At 39.0% G+C, this 22,416-nt stretch overlaps 1 protein-coding gene and 1 long non-coding RNA gene across 2 annotated transcripts; both read right to left on the bottom strand.

Moving 5' to 3' along the window:
• Positions 1-689: 689 nt before the first annotated feature.
• Positions 690-5,007, bottom strand: LOC116059418 (somatostatin receptor type 2-like). Its single transcript, XM_031312471.2, has 2 exons — positions 4,715-5,007; positions 690-2,605 (listed from the first exon to the last, which is right to left on the bottom strand). Exon 2 carries the CDS (start codon positions 2,566-2,568, stop codon positions 1,456-1,458), a length of 1,113 nt encoding a protein of 370 aa, XP_031168331.1. The 5' UTR covers positions 2,569-2,605; positions 4,715-5,007; the 3' UTR covers positions 690-1,455.
• Positions 5,008-9,554: 4,547 nt separating this feature from the next.
• LOC118494139 lies at positions 9,555-10,458 on the bottom strand. Its single transcript, XR_004896210.1, has 2 exons — positions 10,370-10,458; positions 9,555-9,866 (listed from the first exon to the last, which is right to left on the bottom strand). It is a non-coding gene; the product is annotated as an uncharacterized LOC118494139 (long non-coding RNA).
• Between the last annotated feature and the right edge of the window lie 11,958 nt (positions 10,459-22,416).

Below are 22,416 nucleotides of genomic sequence, written 5' to 3'. Positions count from 1 at the left end.
CTACCTCAATACACTGAGAACACACAGTCAAACAGATTCCATTTTCATTCAAAGCATATAGCAAATAGTTGTAGGAACGTCTGATTATGTTATAATGGATTTGTTTCCAAGACGATGTGTCAAAGGCAGATGTTCCTCTGTGACATGTTTATTATTTAATCATGTCTTCTTCCTCTTTGATGTGATCTTAAAAATGTTGATAAGAGCTGTTATTTGTTTCAGACAGAGATGCTCACAAGTCTCTGAGCTAGAGTTCCAAGTCAAGTCTCAAGTCTTTTAACTCGAGTCCAAGTCAAGTCTCAAGTCTCCCGTTGTTATTTCACCTGCTGCATTTCATCCAGGCTGCTCAGAACACTGCATAGCTAAATAGGCTATAAGGAATTCAAACCATGTGAAATGTTATTATGACTCATTTTATCTATTATCATGCAGTATCAGCTTGATTAGTTGTTTGGTATATAATCAGTGTAAACAGGCTATAGCAATATGACAAAAAAACAAACAGGAATGCTTTACTTTCAAGTTAATAACTGTATTTTTCCTTGTAACATGAACATATAGTACAGTACAAACCAAATATTGAGGTACTGAGGTTATCAGGAAAATATTGCTAAAATGAATAACTAACCTATTTTTCACAGAACAGCCATGTAATGTGCACTGCGTCTACAAATAATGACTGGACACACCCCCCCAGACTCTCAAACCCAGTGTAACGTTAACTAAATACAACTGTAACGTTACATGATCAACCGTTAATAATTAAAGTGGTGGCAGCCAGCAGGATGTAAGTGATTATGTAATGTTAAATCCCCACAAAACGTTTGGCAAATAAACAAACAAACGCTCATTCATCTTTTCATAACATCTAGTGAACGACAGTCAGAGTTAATCTCCGTAGGTCGTAGCTAAAGCAAGAAGCAGTTAGATGGCCATTGCTGAGCTAAACATGTTTGCTAAGCTATCAGGGTGCGTGTTAAAGTGCCTGATGAAATGAGATGTGGTTGAGCCAGAATGATTTATCTTGATAGCACATATTTAGCATTCAGTGATTCTTTCGTTTGGGCCTTGTTGTCTGAAGATTTAAACCAAAGCTTCTGATGAGCAGCTGCCGGTGCGGTCGCCATGTTTGTTGTTGTCTTCTCATGTGTGGCCGTGCGCAGCAGATACGTTACATATTACGTAGGTAGGTTACGCAGGGAGGGGAATGACATTTAGCTCATCAGAGGTTTCCTTAAAATAAAGATTGTTAACGAGTCCTGCATCTCGAGTCCTGCATCTCGAGTCCTAGCCGAGTCTGAAGTCTTTTGAAGAGTCTCAAGTCAAGTCTGAAGTCACCGTGTGTGCGACTTAAGTGCACCATTGGTCAGAGTCTCAAACTCGAGTCCCCATCTCTGGTTTCAGATATGTATGAGTCTGTGTGAGTATGTTTATGCGAGTCCTATCACCTTCCTCTCAGATGCTGGTCTGCAGGTCCCCATTCAGCAGAGTACTTTGGGTCTCTGTGGGGTCATTTATCATGCGAGACTTATCCTGCCGGCTGTCGCTGCGATCAGCCTCATCCAGCCCACCCACCTTCTTAAGACACAGAACATTCTGGAAACTCTTCTTGAAGTTCTCTGACAGGAAGGCGTAGAGGATGGGGTTGGCACAGCTGTTGGCGTATCCCAAAACCACCACAAAAGCAAAGGTGCTCCTCAGGATGGGAGTGGTGCTGATGGTTCCTGTCACCGAGGTGACGTTGAAGACGTAGAAAGGCAGCCAGCAGAAGACGAACACTGCCACCACGATGGACACCATCCGAGTCACCCTTCTCTCTGAGCGCTTCCTCTTGGAGGAGCCCACACGGATGCCTGAGGACTTCACCTTAAAGATGATGAACAAGTAGCAAAGGCAGATGACCAAAAGGGGCAGGAAGAATCCCAGGATGAAGGTGTAGAACATGAACACTGTGTAGTAGGCCTCTTGTGGCTCAGGCCACACGATGGTGCAGAAGCAGCCGTCGTGCTTTGTGATGACTCCGCTGTAGATAACGATGGGCAGATTAACCATCAGTGACACCCCCCACACTGCTAAGTTAATGGTCTTCGCCATGCGCGGCTTGCGCCACTTTGTGGATTTAATGGGATGCACCACAGCCAGGTAGCGGTCGATGCTCATGACCATCAGGCAGAAGATAGATGTGAACTGGTTCAGGGAGTCGACGGTCATCACCACCCTGCAGAGCACAGGGCCGAACGGCCAGTGGACCAGCGCCAGCTGGATGGCAATGAACGGCAGGCCCAGCATGAAGAGCACGTCGGCCACTGCCAGGTTGAGGATGTAGATGTTGGTAACTGTCTTCATCTTGGCGTAGCGCAGGATGACGTAGATGACGAGGGAGTTTCCGCAGAGCCCCACAGTGCAGACCAGAAAGTACAAGCAGGTGATGACCACCGTGCTGGTTTTGTTGAAGCTGTGGTCTGTGTAGTTCCCGTGGAGGTCGGACTCATTGCTTTGCATGAAGCTGTCATACATGAGGTGCTCCGACAGGTTCGGAGGGGACGATGGGAAGATCCAGGAGTCCATGATACCTCACTTTCTCACACGGATTATGGCATCTCACCTGCACACATAAAGACTTTTGTCAGTAACAGCGTAACATACTTTAAAATGACCCTTTTACTATACATTATTTTTACAATCCTGGCAGTCTGGTTGATAGATAATTTGATAATTATTCCACTTGATATGGATTATGATATATGAGATCCATAGTCATCATCTTCATCAGATATTAAATGTGATCTCTCTTCCTGTCTACTTGCTGTCGTATGTTAGTCTGTTTAACCAATGTTACGAGTAGCTATTGATATAAGTAATCTCTATGACCTCATAAGTCCACGTTATCAGTTAGAACGATAGCTTTTAGATATTACAGTATGTTTACTTGTGTCCTTTAAAGGCCCCTGGTGTTTTCAGTTAACCAGGCTGATTGTACCTCCTCCCAGGACTGTGTGGGTGTTTGTAGACTGATTGAATGATATCTTCCTGAGTCCCTTCTTAGCTTTTTTGCACCTGTTAGGGCAGGACATGGACAGCTTTATAATTCTTATTGGTAGAAAAGATTTGTGACCTAATAAATTCCCATCTAAGCTCCAGCCCACCTTCAACCTGAGCAGAGGTCTAATCAGCCACAATAACTTAAATCACTTGTGTGGGTGTTCAGAGGCATTAAAAAAAAAAGAAAAGGTCCTTTTTCTAATCAGCCTTAAGACTCTCTGGAGAACAGAACTGATTGATATCATATGTAAAGAAGATAACCTCAGGATGTTTGGCTGTGCTTTCTATGTGAGGCCAGGCATTCCTTGTGTGTTTTCTTGGCCAGCCACTGCTACCCACTACTCACTCTGCACACCCTACAGTCATAAGCTCTCCCTGGGGAAATGCTTGCCCTTCAAATGTTGCTTAATTATCAGCTGCGACGTGTTACACTGAATTCTTTGCTGACACATTTGTTATGTTTATTAGGGGGTGTGCATGGATGTAAATTATTCCCAGCCTAAGTAATTGCATGAGGGGAATCACAGTACTGCCAACAGCTTTGCCACAGTCAGATTGAAGTGCTTGTCACTTCCAATGCACAGGAGGAAAACATGGTCTGACAACTTAGTATATAACATAAGAGGTTTTATAATGCCAGTGTATAATTTTCAGCAGGGCAGCAGTATAGGGTGGACACTGCTTGGAGTCTTGTTTTTTCAGTAAATAGGCGACTACACTTTAGCAAAGGGGATGTTTGAGCTCAGGGAAAACACAGGTGGATGGACAGATTATTGTATAACGTAACATTTGGAAAGTCATTGGGAGAAACATCTTTTTGTTTGTGCATAAGATAAACAAGTATGATAGTTCGTTATTACTACAGAAACAGAGCACAACAGACCACCTAAAAAAACGCAATACCCTCTTGAAGCACTTAGCTCTGTTGCTGAGGTGAACAATAAATGGAATCTATCACAAGTTGAATCATGGTTGGTATGAATAATATTTTGTGAAAATGAAATATTATTTTGTGAACTGTTAAATTGCTGTATTTGAGGCATTGTTCATACTGTGCAACAGGTATTCTTTCATAAAACCAGCCCAGAGACTGCCATCAGAACAACTGGTGAAATACTACTTTAAATAAAGTGGCTACTTCGAAAAATAGTAATAACAAAATAAAATAGTATTTCAGTATTTGAGATTTTTCATATAGTGTTTTTCTTCTTCGCTGTCATGGCCATGGATTCTGCTCTAACCTTTGCTTTTAGCAGCTCAAAGGTAGAAGATTAGAAGATGAATATTCAGCTGCCTGAAATAATCACATGCTCATAGTTAATTGTGCAAATCCACTTCATGCAAAATAAAACATAAATGAGGTCAAGTCAGGTATTCAATTTACAATGTTAGAAAACCCAGCACAGACCCAGCTGAGGGTTTTGCTTCAATACACATGCCAGAACATCATCATGTTACCAGTTAACAGTAAAACTGCATACTGAAACAATGAGACACGGCAGTAAGTCTTGCAGTGAGTGCTTACAATGTCCTACATGCTCAACTCGACAACTTGTTTCAACTTAATTTGAACGGACTAATCACATTTACTTGCTAATGTAGGATACTATCTTCGCACATCTGAGACATTTCACCAACCACTCTATTGTGAGTCAACAAAGTATCGTCTTACCTGCAACTGGATTTAATCTCACTATCTACAAGATGCGCCACTTCTGTGCGGATGAAAGTATTTCAGTGTCTAGGGCAGACTCATCTTCTTCATCTCCAAATATTCCTAGAGTTTTTCTCACTCGCATCGAAGTAGGAAACCTCTCTGCAATGTGATTTTTCCTTTAAATAATCCCATAATCTAGCCTGCATCACACACGACGAGAAATGACAGGAAAGGTCGGACAAGTAAATAAAATACAAACGTGCTCTGCACAAAGCTCCGATGCGCTCGTGGTGTGATGCGCGCGGTGACTGCCTCCAGCTGGATAGCGCGGATATGTTAAAGGACGCACACAGTAAGCGCCAAGGAGGTGCTGAAGAGACTCACCTCTGAACGAAAGAGGCTGTCTCCTGTGTTACTCCGTATGTTACAGATATCCAGCCCTGCATACAGGAGGAGCTTCGTGAAATAGAGCTTACATTTGCATGCATTGATGCACGGAGTGAAAGCCGTGCTTGTTGACCATAGCATATTGATAAGGTGAAAGTGGGCACCAATATGCCTACTTAAAATATGTCCATTTTAATTTACAAACGTTAACAATATGAACACACAGTAGGCCTTCTGGGCTTCAGGATCAATGCTCAATAGGCTATAACTTTTCTATTATAGTTATAATCCAGCGTGCAAAATTGTACTTATTGCTGTTTGCAAAAGTCTACGACTTGTTTCTCACAAGAGAGTCAGTTGTAGGCTAATGGTTGAATAAATTGCTACTGAACCCAGGAAAAGCTCTCAGAATCCTTTCCCCTAGTCCATGTGGACTTTCAAACTTCAAAATTATGACCAATTACCCAAACGCACCAAAGTAACAAGCATTTTTACGCACATCTCCAGATCCATTTATCAAAGTTACAGATACAAATCCAATATTGGCTCTGTAGTGTTCCCACAGTCGTGAGCCTTCTGGACCTTTGGCAAACTATGGGTAAATTCCAAAAGTTAAGGTAGCCCCCGTGACCCAGGACAGTTACACCGCCTTCGCCGCTGGTGGTCACAGGCTGTATTGCAAGTCAACGCTTCAGCCATACAGTCTGGAAATCGGTTTTAATTTAGCTCCCAGCCATCAGATGCAGCACTGAGCGCAAAGTAGCACTCAAATTACGCGCCATGAAAATCTCACACACTCCACCGGATTACGTTTAATCAGAGACGGTTTAGAACCAAGTATCTTTTGTTTAATATTCATCAATAAGATAAACGTAAAATGTGTGAAGAGATGTCTCGACGTAGTGGTCTTTCAGTGTTCACCCAGGCCTTGGATTTTCCTGATTTTCTCCAAATGAATTGATTTTAATGGCGAGCGAGAAAAACAAACAAAACCTCCAAAACAACCCTTGAGCATTCATGATGTGGGTGATGATACAGAAGCAATGTCCATGTCCCAATGTGCTGGTATGAGTGTAGGCCAATCTGCTGTACAGGTAAGGTACATTCATTATAATTGAAACCGATGTTTATGCTACTATCATACTGCAAATGCAATCTGGGTTGCCAGTTTCGAAAGGATAAAGTTAGGACTGTCATGCTAAATTGTATTTGGCATTTGCTGTGATAGCAGCAATTGTTTGTCAGAAGGTTATGCGGAGTTTTAATGGCACAACAAACTGCTAAGCATTATGTTTCTGTCAACTGAATTCTTAAGCCCTTGGCAGATGCAAGTGAAAAACAAATAATAAACTGCAAGCAAAGGGGACTGCCAGGAAAATGTTTGGGGCCTTGGTAAATATGATGGCATATTATTGAGGTTCTGCTTAAGTTTCTTTAAAGCTGCATAGAGGTGGACGTGTTGCAACAGCTGTGACCACTGAGCCCACAGGTCTGCCCTCACTCTATTGTCTTCCTAGCTGCTGGTTCTACATGCACTATTATTATTATATGGACTAACATGTCAGGTATTATCTTCTGTAACCTAAAATTATGGCTTCAACTTCTGGACTGTTTGGCTTCTATAGTTTCACAAGTAATGTACATATGTGTTTGGTATTGGTTTATTTAATTACCATTTGAGACATGACCACAGATTTTCAGTTTTTAATGTGAGAATGACTCACATCATGTGTTAGCACCAGTTAGCACAGGTGAGGGGTTATGTAATGTAGAGAAGAATCCTTTATGTAAATCAGCAGAAAGAAGAGTTCAGTTTTTTTCAGTTCAGTCTTTTGGCAAGCAGCGTCTGTTTTATCACATCCTTATTAAGTTAATTCAAGTGATAGAATATGTTAAGTAGAGTAAAAAAAAACACGTATTATCACAGACAGTATTGCCATGCTGCTGTCACTCTCCAGCCCTGCTGTGACTCCATGTCTATTAAAGGAGATGTGGGAAAAAGGGTCAGATGCATCAAACCAATATTTCTGCTCAGCCAAGGTTTTTTTTATTTCATGAATAGCAGTTCAGGGGAATTAAGGTACTTGAGTACTGCATTGCCAATATTGGCTTGTTACTTCTCTTTAAAGTCCACATGAGCCCACTAAATACTGAGTGAGTCCACATTATTCTTGGGCCAAAAAGTAATTAAATGAGAGCTGGAAAATAAGCTCATCTTAACTGGTAAAGAGAGACAGTTGGATGTCGACGGTAGTTTCTCTAACTCTCTGTGCGGAGGTTTTGTGTTGACATGAACCATGCATGGTGCAGGCCAAAAGGTCAAAGGGGAAATTAAACTCATAAAGAAGGGAAAGCAATTATTTATTAGAAGTTATGTTGCTACCAGGAACAATCACTGACCAATTAACTTGATTTTGTATTAACTACAATATGGGTAATCTAAATTGATATAAAAACTAGGCTGTGACATTTTAACTATAAATTAGTTTTTATCTACCTTCTTGCAGATGAAGATAATTAAAGAGGCTTTAGATATTAGCATTGTTTATCAGTATTCTCCCAGACTGAAACAAGCATGCTGATACATTGAAAGATGTCTGGAGTGAAATCCTGATGGCTCCCATGGGTTGTTTAGTTCTGTGTTACTTTAACCGATAGTGGTGATGGAATGCAGGAGAGAGCTTGAGGCTCAGGTCTATATTTGCTTCCTAATTACTAAGGCGTGACCAAGCACCTTTCTGGCTCCGGCCCTGAATTGAAAGCATTGATTATACCTCCTGCCAGGGTAAATTGACAAACAATTAGCAGCCTGAGGCAGCTGCAAAATATTCAATGGATACCACTGATGATTGTGGCATCTTTGTAATGATTCTGCTATGAGAGAAAAAAACAGTAGCCAGGTGTTCTGAAATATATTGCTGCAATAAGTTGGCACAGAACAAAAGTATTACATTTTTTAGTGGCTTCAAGCTAACCTTTTTTCATTTTCAGATTCATTAAGATAGGAATAATATTTTGATTTTGATTTGATGGATCAATGCCTCACAGTATCCCTTTCTTGGTGTTGTCTTTTTTTACAGTCTTGGATAGGTGTTGTATATTTCATACTGTCTGTTTCATGCCATATGTAGTAGTTGTCCTTTTGCTATACAGTAAGTCCAGGTCTTTCTCAAAGGCCTGTTAGTCAGAGCTCATTCCATCCACTACAAGTGATAATACTGTTGAGTGAGTCACTTGGAATATTTCCTCTCTCTAATTTATTATAATGACACATCAAAATGTTAATCAACTACAATGTCATTGTCTTCCGCTCTCATCTTTTCTTATCAGGGTGTAACACCACTCAGCAACTGACATTGTAAACCTTTTACAAAAAAGTTTTAAAGCTAATCCTTCACAGATTCAATTCTTTCTTTCCATCCATTATGTTGAATTATTATTATCATGCTTGTAATGTGCTCATAAATAATTGGTCAGTGAAAGTCTCATCAAAATGGAAAATTATGATTAATACCTGTGTAGCTACCTGTAGAATAGAATTGCCAGTCAATTCTAGTGTAGATATGCTGATATATGAATAAAACAGAAAAAGCAGTGTAGTGTTTGCTCTACTAGGGGTTCAACTAATGATTATTTTAATTATTGATTAATCTGTATTGCCTTGATTAATCAGGTCGTAAAATGTCAGATAATAGTGAACAATGGTTATTATAATTTCCTGGAGCCACGTTTAATGTATTCAAATTGCTTGTTTTATTTGACCAACAGTCCACACCCAAAAACATATTTAGCAAAATATCATATATGCCAAGGAGCTGCAGGAAATGCCAGGAAAACCATATATTTTAGAAGCTGCAACCAGAGAAAATGTTTATTCAATAATCAAAATAGTTGGCTATTAAATTTCTGGCGACCAATTTATTACTCTGCCAGGGCTGTTTCTGTATACCATGACACCTCAAAGTGTATAATTACGCTTACATGGCCACTTTACATGGTCTGTTCATTCATTTTTAAAAGTATTAAAGCATGAATGTTGCTCTCTAGTCCTACAGTTAAATGTACAGTTTCAACAGTACTGCAATAAATCCTACCTTCAGTCTTTGTTGAAACTTTCAGAGAGTTGTTGATTCAACTTCATGGCCATTTTGGAGGTTGCTCTAAAACAAACATTACAACCTTCATGAACTGTTGTATTAGACTGCATTAGTTTTAGCTAGTACCTAACAAACTGGTAACTGAGTGTATTTTGCACAGTGATTTAGAAAAGTATAACCTTTATAAGTTGGACCTGAAATATGTTGAGGCATTTTACTATTTGATATTAATTTGTCAGCCGATCAGAAGCCAGTTCCTTCTGTGGCCAATGTAACAGATGGAAAGTCTGTTCATTTTAAATTAATCTAGATTTGGATTCCCAGCCACACCAACACAGAGAGGAAGACACAAGAAATATATAAAAATAGTCTATTATTTTAAAAGTTAAGTTTAAAATGACAATATTAAAATGACAATCTCCTCAAAAACCCGGGGAGACAATGGAAAAAAAAACATGGATTGTCCAATGTTCTGTCCCAGGGTGAAACAATACCCAAGTCCAGTTCAGCCTGGAGTCAGCTCCTCGTTTCCCCTGGCGCCGGCACAGAATGTCTGCTTCAGCGGGGCTTCGAATAGCCTATTCCAATCCAGAAATCCAGAACCAGGAATTCTGTGGAGCCACTCTGCTTCTGTCAGTGGATAAACAGTAAAATCAATGGGCAGCCTGCTCGTAGCCCGGCAACTTTTAAAGGTCCCATGGCATGAAAATTTCACTTTGAGGTTTTTTAACATTAATATGCGTTCCCCCAGCCTGCCTATGGTCCCCCAGTGGCTAGAAATGATGATAGATGTAAACCGAGCCCTGGGTATCCTGCTCTGCCTTTGAGAAAATGAAAGCTCAGATAGGCCGATCTGGAATCTTGCTCCTTATGAGGTCATAAGGAGCAAGGTTACCTCCCCTTTCTCTGCTTGGCCCACCCATGAGAGAGAGACATCATGGCTTTCAAATGAGCAAAGTAACAGTTGGTCAAGGCCACACCCCCATCCTCCACCTTGCCCCCCCCCCCCTCCTCCATAGCTACAGACACAGAAATGGCACATACTAAGGAAAGCTCATTGTGGGACTGGCTCTAGTGGCTGTAATTCTGCACCAAGGCTGAATTTCGGGAGAGAGACTTCAGATACAGTATTAGGGGACCACTAAGGTCTACATAAAAGCATCCAAAGAGCACCATGTCATGGGACCTTTAAAACAGTCTCGGGTGACTAGAGTGACAACTTTCCTTTCCTGTACTTCATGTGCGCTCATAACGAATACTGCTGTCACCGCTGCTCCGCCGTCGACCCCTGGATCTGGCACCTTCACAGAAAACGAACAACCACAACTAAAAACGACTCCTTTAGCTCAACTGCTAAAAACACACACGCATCAGTGTGGAAGAAAAGGACCACTTCCCTTTAGTCGGAGTTTGTGAGCGTTGACACTGCAGAGTCTGTTGGCTCCACCAGGGCACAGGAGATCCAGTCAGCAGCAACACCGAGGGGAAAGAAGATCAGCAAACCAGTCCGCACACGGCACATCCATCCGTCCAGAGTGTTGTCTTCCTTCCTGGGTAAGGGATCTAGCCTCCTTTTATTGGGAGTGGTCTGATCAGCTGGCAAATTCGATCACTGATGTGAACGGGTTTCTACAGGTGTGTCAATTAGTGTTTGTTGTTGCAGTTCGTGAAAGAGGGAAAACAGTACTATCAATTGTCCAGCAACATCACAGCAAACAAGGGGAAATCACAGCAAACAATATAAAAGTTAATCCACAGCAAACAATATAATAAATTAATCCACAGCAAACCATGAGGAAAAATCACAGCAAACAAATATAAAGGTTTTAAGGCAAAAATTGCTATATCAATCAATAACAATCCCCAAAATAAAGTAAGGTTAACCATCAATCACACTGCTCCACTTGTTTTATATTATATGACATGGCCACAGTATAAAAACAACAATTTTGCTACTCTTTCATTGTGACACTTATCAATAAAATCCATCTCGGTCATAAGCCTCAGCCAACGTGTACAGTCTGCTCTGTGTACTCTTTACAATGCAATGTGATAAAGCCTGCTGAGGCTAACTCCAGCTGCTAGGAGACATTGTTGTGGCGACCGGGTGATTCTCGAGGATGTTCTGTTCACTGTTGATGTTTTTCCAGATGCTCAGTTGAAAAAGCAAGCTCTAAGAGAGGCAAAATCGTATCTTATTGTAGTCTTATTTTAAATGAATTTGTTCATCATATCTCTGCTTTTGCAACCTGCCCCTGAAACACTGTCCTAAACACACTGCTTTGTTGATCTCAATAAAACATTTGTATAGATTGCTTGCCTTAGATTCTGACTTTTTTCAGTTTTTTTTGTATAAAACTATCATAAAAATACCAGTTCTGTGAAGCTTGTGCCATACAGTTTTTGTCAAGGCTTTATTACACAGTTTTGTTTTTTAATTTTGTTTTCAATTTTAGGATGGCTTATGGTTATTATTTTTGGCATTGTTTTTTTACTCATAGTGGATATTCTGTATTATTAAAAAAGTTCTTTCTGCTATAGTATAAATTCTGAGAACATTCTACTTTCCATGTAATAATGTTTTGCTGATTTCAGTGTGGAAGTCCATTGTTGACCTTAGACTATAATCTTAACACATTCAACACAACACTCAACTTAGTAGCTTTTTCTAGAGCTTTCAACCGCATCTCACAGACTTCATCTGCATTCATTCCATTCACATTCGATGTTGAACACAGACAGCAGTTACGATCTCCTGCTGGTAAATTGAACTTGTATTAAAATAATTTTGCTTACTTTTGTGGAATGCTCTTAGCTGCCAAAAAGTGGCTTGAAGTATAAATGTAGTGACTGTCCCGCTGTAGTTTAAAACTTTGCATTACAATTATGTCTGTACATTACACCAACATGGGGTTTTAGTCACATCTGCAGCTCTGATGTAAAGAACAGATGTTTTGTAATTGAGCAGAAACACTTAATCGTGAGGAGATTTGAATTTTGCAGCACGTCATGCACACAGCCGCTGTTTTAACTCTTGTCACCTGTTTGTGTATAGCTGACAGCTGGTCAGTTCCCGGTCTTTCTGGTGTGTCTGTAACTGTGCCCTCAGAGCCTCAGAGGCTTGTTGCAACCTGTTTATGCAGAGTAGCCGCTGCTCACTTTTATTTGTTTATATGGTAAGAACTGCTCCTTTTAAGGGCTGTTAAGTGTGATTGATTGTGTTTGCTGCAGATTGTGCCACAAGACTTCTTAAGACTCACAGGTTCAATCCTATACTGTCTTTAATTCCCTTTTATCTTTTAACAATAGCAGGCAGTAAATCTCTTTTTTCACATTCACTCTCAAAGTGTTAAAGATCAGACAGAATCATGCACTTTATACTACACAAGACATGACTTGAAAAGAATGTTTATTGACTGTTTGGTGCCTTGTGGACTCCGCGTTTCTATTTTGGGTGGCACTATGTATTTTCCTTTTTTGAGTTTAATTTCAAGCTAATTTAATTTTCCTTTTGGTTATGCATACACATGTTTTATTTCCAGTGGAACATACTAATTAAAATGTAAATGAAGCCTTTTAATACAATACTATTTTCAGACTTCAAGATCACCACCATATCTGAGCTTGGCAGCCAGCTCGCAACCTTGAGATGTATATGGGTTGGTATCTCCAAGTCTTGAAGTTTGTCTCATGTGTGAAGTTTGAAAATATTGAATTAATCTCATTCTGAATATATTGAATGAAAGTCTCAATATATTGAATGAATGTCTGAATAGATGATTTTATGGAAAGCACCCCATGTCAATCTCTAGGTATGGTGAAGGGTATGTGATGATGTGGGGCTATTTTAATTCCAAAGGCCAAGGGACCTTTATCAGCATGCATAGTATCCTGGATCCATGAAATAACTGGCCTTTAAAAATTAAAATCTGCCTGCTTCTATGGGAATTTAACATAGGGGTGTACTTACTTGTGCCCCCTGTATTTTAAGAAAGAACAGTTATTTATTTATGATACATTATTCATTCACAAAGAAAATTGGTGTCCTTAAAGGGTGGATTTTTCCTCATTTTTCTAATTAAGGCATTCATTTCCAAAATATGAATTTTTTTTTTTTTATTCCTCTTTTTAGTCAACTTTAGCATGGGTTCATAAACTTATGAGTGCCACTGTGTATATATATATATATATATATATATATATATAATATAAAACCCTAAACTGATAGGCACGCTATATGTATATATAGCGTGCCTATCAGTTTTTTCAGTTTTTTATTCTATAGGTGATCCTTTGTGTTTTTCTCACGACAACACTAACAGCCACACTTTACAAACACTTTTCAGCTTTACAATAGACCGTGGGAGTACAAGCTCAGTAGTGGAGTTTGTTCATTGTGTGTGTGGCTTTCTAATCTCATGAAACCAGAATTGGTTTTCACTCTTCTTTTCAGAGCCAGGAGATGATAGATACTATAGCTCATGGAGGGAGGCAGGCGTCAGCTCTGATTTCTCAGGTGGGCTCTGCCTGAATGAGCTGTCAGTGGCACTGACCACCTTGCTTGGCCGTCTGTGACTCAGTGCAGTGTCTGGCTGCCTCCCCCCTTAGATGTTATAATCTTCGAATCAACACCCATTGCAGATAAACAAAGCCTCTATTGTCATACAGTGGCTCTATTTTTATTTCACTTGTCATCTTTAGCTCCACTGAGTCCAAACATCACAGTATGTGGTGTGCAGAGCTTCTTTTGAAGAATGGACAATTGCAGCTACCCCTTCATTTCTACACTTACCATTATTCCTAGACCATAAATGCCATTTCTTTCAGTGAATGTTGAAAAGTTACTTATACTCACATCACGTCATTTACTGACAAAGCAGCAGGAAGTCCTCTTTGCAGTGACACAAATTGCTAATTGTCTCACAATTTAAGAACATTTTTCCCCTGATACCTGCTGGGCTCCTTACAAAGTTCAGTGATGTGATGAGTTAGCTTATACTTTCTAGATGCTATTCTAATGAATTTTGCATAGTGTGCCACATTAAAAATGTTTGCCTTTTGTTTGCCTGAAAATGAAGACGTATGATTCTGAGCACATTTTATTTATAAATTGCCTTAGGATTGTAGGGAAATGAATGGAGTGAATAACACAATACTAACTACTGCAGTTTTGTTCCTGATAGATTAAAACTTGGTGCACAAGAGCTACATATTATTAAATTAATGATAAAGTAGCAGACTGCTAATTTTGCCCACAGCATGATTTTTGACCCTAAACTTATGCCGTATTTATCTCACATAGGAATAATAAATGTTCAGATAAATCTAAAATTAGCTGCTTTGACACTTTCTGAATCTGGAGTCATCAGATCATCCTTTCCAAACATGCAGTGGAAGTCAAAACCATTTTGCAGTCACTTAGTTATGATGTGTATAAGGGGCTGCACAATATGAGGAAAATATGCGATATGTGATAACGTTGTTAAATATCGCGATAGCAATAAATAAACAGATAATAAAACATACGCAATTCTGCCTTTCTGCTGTTTTTAGAATACTGCTAAAATACAACAAATTGCTTGTTGAATAAAAAAAAAACAAAGGAAATTATTTCCAACATTATTTAATTGAACAAACTGAACTAAACACAAAGGGCACCATTGAAAAAATAATGATAGTTACATTTTAAAGTGCAGTTTTCTACTGATACTCTTTCAACTAAAAAATCCCTGAGTGTCTTTTGCGATGTGTTTATTGCGCAAGTTGATATCGCTTTAAACAAAATTTTAAATTCTTTACTTGGTATCATGATACTTATTTAACTGCTATTTAAAGCTATAGTTCGTAGTTTCTGTCAGTAATGACAACAACACTGTCGGCGCATTCACGTGACCAAAGCCTTCGGTGATAGCGTACCACCCTTCCTCCACGCAGTTGCTAGTAGTGTTTATCCCATCAAATCAAGGAGGACACAGGTGTTTAAAAAAATGTGATGGACTCTTCAGAAGAAGTAATTATCTTGTAATTTGTATGTCCTCTTCGTCTCCAAAGCTGAACGCTGCTGTTGTCCTTTCTCAGCGGTGACGTAAAACGCATCACTCGAGCTGCTGTGTGCCAAAGTCGCCGGACTACACCATTTTGTAAACACCGAAATACTGTGCAATACAGAGAGTTTTGTGGAGCTGATAGGCTTAATTAGCTTTGTATCAACTCATTTGGCAATGGCTTGAATGTAACGGACGCTCATAGAATAGCCGCTTACTATAGCATAAACTGCATGTAATGTGTTGTCATCCTTCACTTTCAAAAGAATATGCTGTCATACATCTGATCATTTTATGACTTGATACTAATCACGATTTGATGGCAAAATGCAAAAAAAATCCATAGATTAGTCACTGGTCAATGGAATTACTGCGATGGCATGATATATACCACGTGGAAGCGTGTGTGTGAAGGATGCTGTGGTAGACTTAATATATTAGCATTCAGACTGGGGCAGGGGGAGGCAGATCTGGCTGCAGCACAGTTCTCAAGGAGAGGTGTAAACAGAACACACAGCCATCTGCACAACACAGACCTCTCATCTACCAACTACAACTAAACACCTGCCACCGTTCACATTGCTTGTAAAGGTAAATTAGAACTTAAAGTGGCCTTAACTCTGTTTTTAAAACATGACTCTCCTCCGGGCATTCTATCTTAATTTATTTAACCTGCTCGATGAAGATATGTTTGCAATTAGAACAAGCTATTTGGCAATGGGCTTAAATAAACACCAGCCTCTCTCGTTCTGTCTGTTATCTTGACTTAACATAATATGTTTGTTTGCCACAGGATATCTCTGTCTGCTTTTTTTATTGTACTTATAAGGTTAAAGCATAACTTCTGGGAATTAATTAATTTATTCATCTTTATCTGCCAATAGCAGTGTGGCACATTTTTCCATGTTTCAGTTATATGCGACGTAAACCTTCCAAGCTTCATATTGTAGCCTCTTTGGACATAGGCACAGCTGACTAATAAAGAAACTTAATATTTTCTCAACAGTGTATTTGAAATCAACATCCATGTTCAGACACTCTATGTACAAGGCAGGTACACAAATGAAAGAGGTGAAACTATTTTCCTAGAAAACAATATAGAAAGGAATCTATGTGGAGGCTTGTGCTTGCAGGGTTCATGGACCCTAATTGTTGCATTTAAGATGCTTTACATTGACTTTGTTCAATCTGAAAGTTTGCTGGTATTTATCCCTTCTGCTCCATCTTATACTGTCTGTAACAGCAGCCATTGCAAGCCCTTATGCTTTTTTTATTGCTTCCTGATGTGGTCCTGTGAAATCTGAAGACCATGTTTAGGGGACGGTTCAATTTACACACAAGTAGGCCAAGAGTGTTTAAAAACACCTGAGATGATCAGATTCAACTAAACCTTATCTTTCTGTCCTCACCTCTCTTTTGTTGTTAAGTCAATACAGAGCCTTTTCTGGCTTGTTGTGCAACCTGTATATTGACACTTAAATCATGAAAAACTGTTAACATTAACATTATGTTTCAGTAAGCCTGAGTCCTGAGCCTGAAACTGCTATAAATTCACAACATCAGCATTCTGGCTTTTATCAGCCATGTATGACTTAGCAACGGAAAAGCATCAACGGGTGCAAGAATCTATCTACAATGAAGTTTTGTTCACAGTTGCAGAAACACGCAAGTTTAGACAAAGCCCATGGACAATCATTGAATACAGAACACAGTTACAAGACGTAAGAAGCACATTTTCTAACATCTTGCATGTATGTAAGTACAATCTAATGTAGTAGTAATCTAAATGATTTTCTTTTTACCTTTTTGTTTTCCCTGTAAATATAAAGAGACCTTTATGTAGGCTAACAGATGATTCAGCCTTTTATGTGCATTCTTTGGTTTGAACTCATCAGGCATTCCTCACATTGCTTCATTATAAAAGGACAACACTCTATTTAACCCTTCAAACCTAATTGGAAGTTATCAGGATGGAATTTTACCTTTGTCAGTGTCAAAGCCTTGTCTGTATGTTTTATTGTGGTCTGTTGTTAACTAGCAAATGGTCTGTTGAAAATTGTTTGGTGTCATCTTTGTTGTAGCATATAACACATTACAGATGTTACAGATTCACATAATGATTTGTTTCATATACACATACACAGCATAGGAGCAAGAGTTGGTCAGCACAAAACAGGCTGTCCAGTTTAATCAGCTAGATGAAAAGCAACTGGATGTAAGTGAGGGTCAGTCCACCTGTCTGTCTGTGTGTCTGGAATGAGTTGTTTTCAGCTCTGGCTTTAGTCATGCTTACAATGGCCCTGCAGGGATTATCTCCGGTGCCGTGGATGTGCATATTATTTATCCTGCTTAAATGCCACTGCCTTGAATCTCTCAAACACACACACACACACACACACACACACACACATATACACACACACACACACACACACACACACACACACACACACACACACATGCAAAACCCCAGATTATAAGTAGGCTTAGATGTTATCTTTGGAGATAAGGTTGACTTCATCACATGTTGCTTCTCCATCAAACAATCCTCATTGCTGAGGGCACTTGGCTCAACTTACATACTCTGCTTAATAAATGTATTTTTAAGGTGACATGTATCACCTATGCTATACGTTATGACTTGGATGTGAATATTAATATATATGTGGTGGTCTGAATATGATGATTCAAACATTTTAAGAATCCTGTTGTCTCATGTGTGTTATTAAGTAACTAATTGTGAATTCCCCAGGACACAAACAAAACTCAGTAGCTACTTTCCATAATCATGAACTAATGAGAGACTACTTGATAACAGATGTACCACTTTACTATAGGTACAAAAAGGCTAATTTATGATTAAGTAATTAGTAATGAATAAGTTGTTGCTAGTGTTGTGTCGCTCAGTGGCTAATTCATAGTTAATTGGGAACGATTCATGAAGACAGTGGTTGTTTTACAGATTAACTAATCATCACATAATGATTCTTTAATATAGTGTCTCCCAGTCTGTTTTCTAATAACTTATCTTTGTGTACTATAGTCATCGAATCCAAGTGAGGAACTACCCATTAATGATTTATTATACGGCCGTTCCTTAGTGACTACTCTGTCCATGACATAGCTGCCACTTTCCCCTTTGACAAGTGACATTGGTGTTATTTTTTCTAAAAGTCACAAAACAATATTAAGAGTTGCATGTTTTGCTTTTGTTAAAAATGTCCTTATTTTATTCAAACTTGTCAGAATTCAGTGCCTTACTGCACAAAAACACATGACTTGCTCTAAAGGTGTTTTCCCATTCTTTAAATGTTTCTAACTTTTCTGTGTGCATGTTAAGCAGCCAAATTGGTGTAATTTCTTATTACAGTCTGGTGGACATACACACTGGCTGTCAACTGCCCTGCAGAGGTGTCCTTATTTCCTTGTGCATTTATTTTATTGGCTGCAGTCAAAATGTCACATTAATCAGTATGCAGGAATTTCATCAGTCCGAAAAAGATTGATTGCATGTACTTGTGTATTTGTTGTTTGTTTGTTGTGTTTTGTGTTTCCTTAGAAGAGGAAGTAGTTGTATTTGCATAATGCCCAGTGAGTAACAGCTAAGGATTTGGGCTTTGAAAGCTGTATCTATGAGGCCTGTGTAATGTTTGCTTGGCAACACCGATCACAAAACACAAGGCCAGGGACAGATGGCTGTGTAAGGAGATGCATAAAAGTGGCAAACAGAGAGAGGGAGCGTTAGAAAGCGAGACGGTTGCTTTCCTGTAGCAGCTGAGGTGTGTTGTTATACACAACCAGAGATGCGGTTACAGAGATGGAGAGCTCGGCTGCCTCCGGCTGCAGCAAAAAAACCCTGTTTCAATAAAGCATCGTTTTCCTCTAAATTAATCTTTAATAACGCAAGAGCATTGCTGCAATTGGAACCTGCTATGTGTTTCGGGCTGTGTAATTGAGGAGGAGATTTGAAAATGGTGCGGTAATTAAATATAAATAACCTAGAATTATATTAAACAAAATAGATTACAAACAGTGAGCTGTCAGCCATTGTAGCTAATAGTGTTTAGCGTTTTCACAAGTTATGACTATACTGAAAATACAGTATAGTGCATTGCAATAGTTTGGTTGCAATAGTTTGGTTGCAGTATATGACAAACAACGTTGTATGAATGTGAGCAAATGGTGACAAATCAACACAGGAAAATGAGATGTATAATGGAGTGGTGAGTGCTCTCTCGCTTACACTGTCTAAAAACAATCCTTCAAAGAATAGTCTGCCCACTTTTTTTCCACACCAAATGTTACCCAATAAGCATCCCTTCAAATCACTGTCACATTGCAGAAGAAAAAACAGCTCGTTGCTTGTGTTCACATAAATTTTGGTGACAGTGTTGAGCTCGGACACTAGCTGCTACCTGCCTCTGTTGAGGTGAACTGATGTGGATGGATGGGCCTTAAGGAGAGCAAATTAAGAAAAGAAAATAACAGACGTGAGGTCTGTAGGTCTGCCGAGGTGCAGAAGACCTTTGTGTCTCCAGAGTAAACAGTGTCCATTAGTCTTGGTCGGGAGTGTCCATTTACACACGTGGATATTTAGCTCGAGGAAGAGATGTCATACTCTTTGTTATTCTGTTTAAAGCACTGTGCCATAACAATACAGGCCATGACAAATGCAATGCTCTGTATTGTCAAAGACCACAGTGAAAATAAATTATACATTTAACTTTATTGCGTCTATCCTCTGCATTTTCATTTAATGTGTATTTGGTGTAATTCATGTAGGATCTTTTATATGTTTTGAAATGTCAAATAAACCAAATCAAAAAAATAATATTTGGAATAGTTTGCTTTCATCCTGTAATCAAGGTTAGAAACTATTATCTTTATATGCCAAGAAAATCCAAACAGGCCACGATACAAGCTTGATAATGTCCTGCATTTCATCCGGATTACAGTCTGGGTCACTTGAGTATAGACCTGTGTCATCTCCATCCTCTGCGTTTAATCTTTTGTATGATTGCTCCACTGTAATTGTGTATGGATTGCATCCAACCTGAACAAAACAAAAAAACAGCTCTAGTGGGTTGTTTTTAGATTCTACCATAATGAATAGATGGGGGATTGCTATCCAAGTCCCAACAATCCTAATGTCATGTCTGCATTGTTTTTTTCATGCAACTACATCTTTTCATTTTGCATTTGATTATTTTAAAAATCACAGCTGTCCACTGCTTCTTCAACCGGTCCCCATGCAAATATTATACAAATATGATTTTAAAGAGGGTTCATGTGAGAAATATGACTATGATGAAGAACTTTAACGTTTAACTCTCATTGTAGGCCTGACATTAGTGCAGATAACTACTGTGCTGTGACATAGCTAATCACAGCTGGTGTCAAGAGTCATTTAGGACTTAGTGTACCATGCACACGCACACACATCCCAACCCATCCTTGTCATTTTCCCAAGCACCCTGACTGCAGCTCTGAAGCCACGGGGCAGAGGGGGGAATCTTATTTCAATGAGACACATAAAGCTGTGACATGGAGATGAGTGACTGCAGCCATCATGAAGCCTATGGCTGTGTAAAAAAGACTCATATCGCTGGGATTTGGATCCCTGCAGCTGTGTACAGAACCGATAAATCTGATGAAGAGAGAACACTGGTATTTTGATGGGTTGTTGATGACAACAAATGCTCATAAAACAAAATCTGTACTTTGTATCTCAGAGGGTATTCCACAAACTAAATGGGAACTCCTGATGGCAATGGCCAGATCATGTATTATTGTGGCAAATAATAAAGGTGGAAGGGGACATCCTATGTGTGTGTGTGTGTGTGTGTGTGTGTGTGTGCGTGTGTGTGTGTGTGTGTGTATGTATGTATATTTTGATCATTTGATCACATCAATATTCAGGAGTTAACCCTATTCAAGATTTAAGGATTAATGAGTCTTTGTTTTTATTGAGTAACATTTTGCAGTGGACTGAAGTGCAAGCAGCGAATCAAAGATATAATTGTTATTGATCACCCTCTTATCTCAAAATAGAAAAGTAGAACAACATACTTATTTGTCAGCATACAACATTTTAATACAACTGTGACAGCTCAATGATGACTCTGCAGTCTAACTGCAATAACGTTTTGTTTTTTTGGGAAACTAATATGTGAAACTCTTAAATGTGCAGTGTTGAGCTGCTACAATATTAAACTCACTAAAATTAAACCCAGTTCCTGTCACAAATGTGTTGTCTTCTCCAGAGTCCACTATAACTATCTTTACCATCTTTCTAATGGCCTGATAAATTATATATTTTATGCATCTATTTTTATGTAGAGCTCTGTGTGACCAAAACACAATCTGGATGCCCCAGGCATAATTTAGTTGAAAATGAGAGTTATCCAGAACATAACTGTTTAGAGAGATAAAATCATTAGATCCAAAAAGGGACATTTGTGAAGTTTTCAGGGGTTTTGTTGCTAACTTGCCCATTGGTATGTCAGGTGGCAACCCTGGAGAGTGAAAACCTTTACTATTGCTGGCCTTTTGTTTACAGGGTAGATTTTGCCATTACTATTCCATTTTGTCTTGTCCTCTGGGTTTACATATCCAAACAAACCAATAATTCATTGCCATGGTATATGATTTACTTGATAAATGGAGGAAATTAATTGATTACAATACTAACAACATGCTTGTTTCAATTCACAGACCCCAGAGAAGCCAGCATTAGGTTAAAAAAGAACTAAACTTTAGCGGAAATAACATTGCTCACCACACTTTCAGAGAAAAGGATGCTGCTCAATATGTCAGTCTGATAAGTTGGGGAGAGCAAAATGAGTTTCCTTTGGTCTTCTTAATGGTTTTGTGGTGCTTTTCAGTTTATGCAGCTTTGGGGGATTAGCAATAATACTTTCACACTAAGCTGAGATATAAAAGCAAAGCTTCTTAATAGGTATGTGCTTCATGCTGGCAGTTTGTGCCTCTCTTAACCTCTAACCCATTTATGTGAATCTATGAGCAAGATCAAAGTTTGTCTTTGTTTTTGTTTTTCGCTTTAAATGCATTGAAATCTTCATACATCCTTTTTTAGTCTCAGTTTGGCATATTCACCCAGCACATACTGGAATGTATTAAGACTAAATTAAATCATCAATCATTAATCATACCTTCTCCTAGAAGTTCT

This window comes from Sander lucioperca, chromosome 21 (genome assembly GCF_008315115.2).
Source record: "Sander lucioperca isolate FBNREF2018 chromosome 21, SLUC_FBN_1.2, whole genome shotgun sequence".
In the NCBI taxonomy this organism is placed as follows: Eukaryota; Metazoa; Chordata; class Actinopteri; order Perciformes; family Percidae; genus Sander; species Sander lucioperca.
This window is presented reverse-complemented; position numbering and strand designations above follow the sequence as displayed.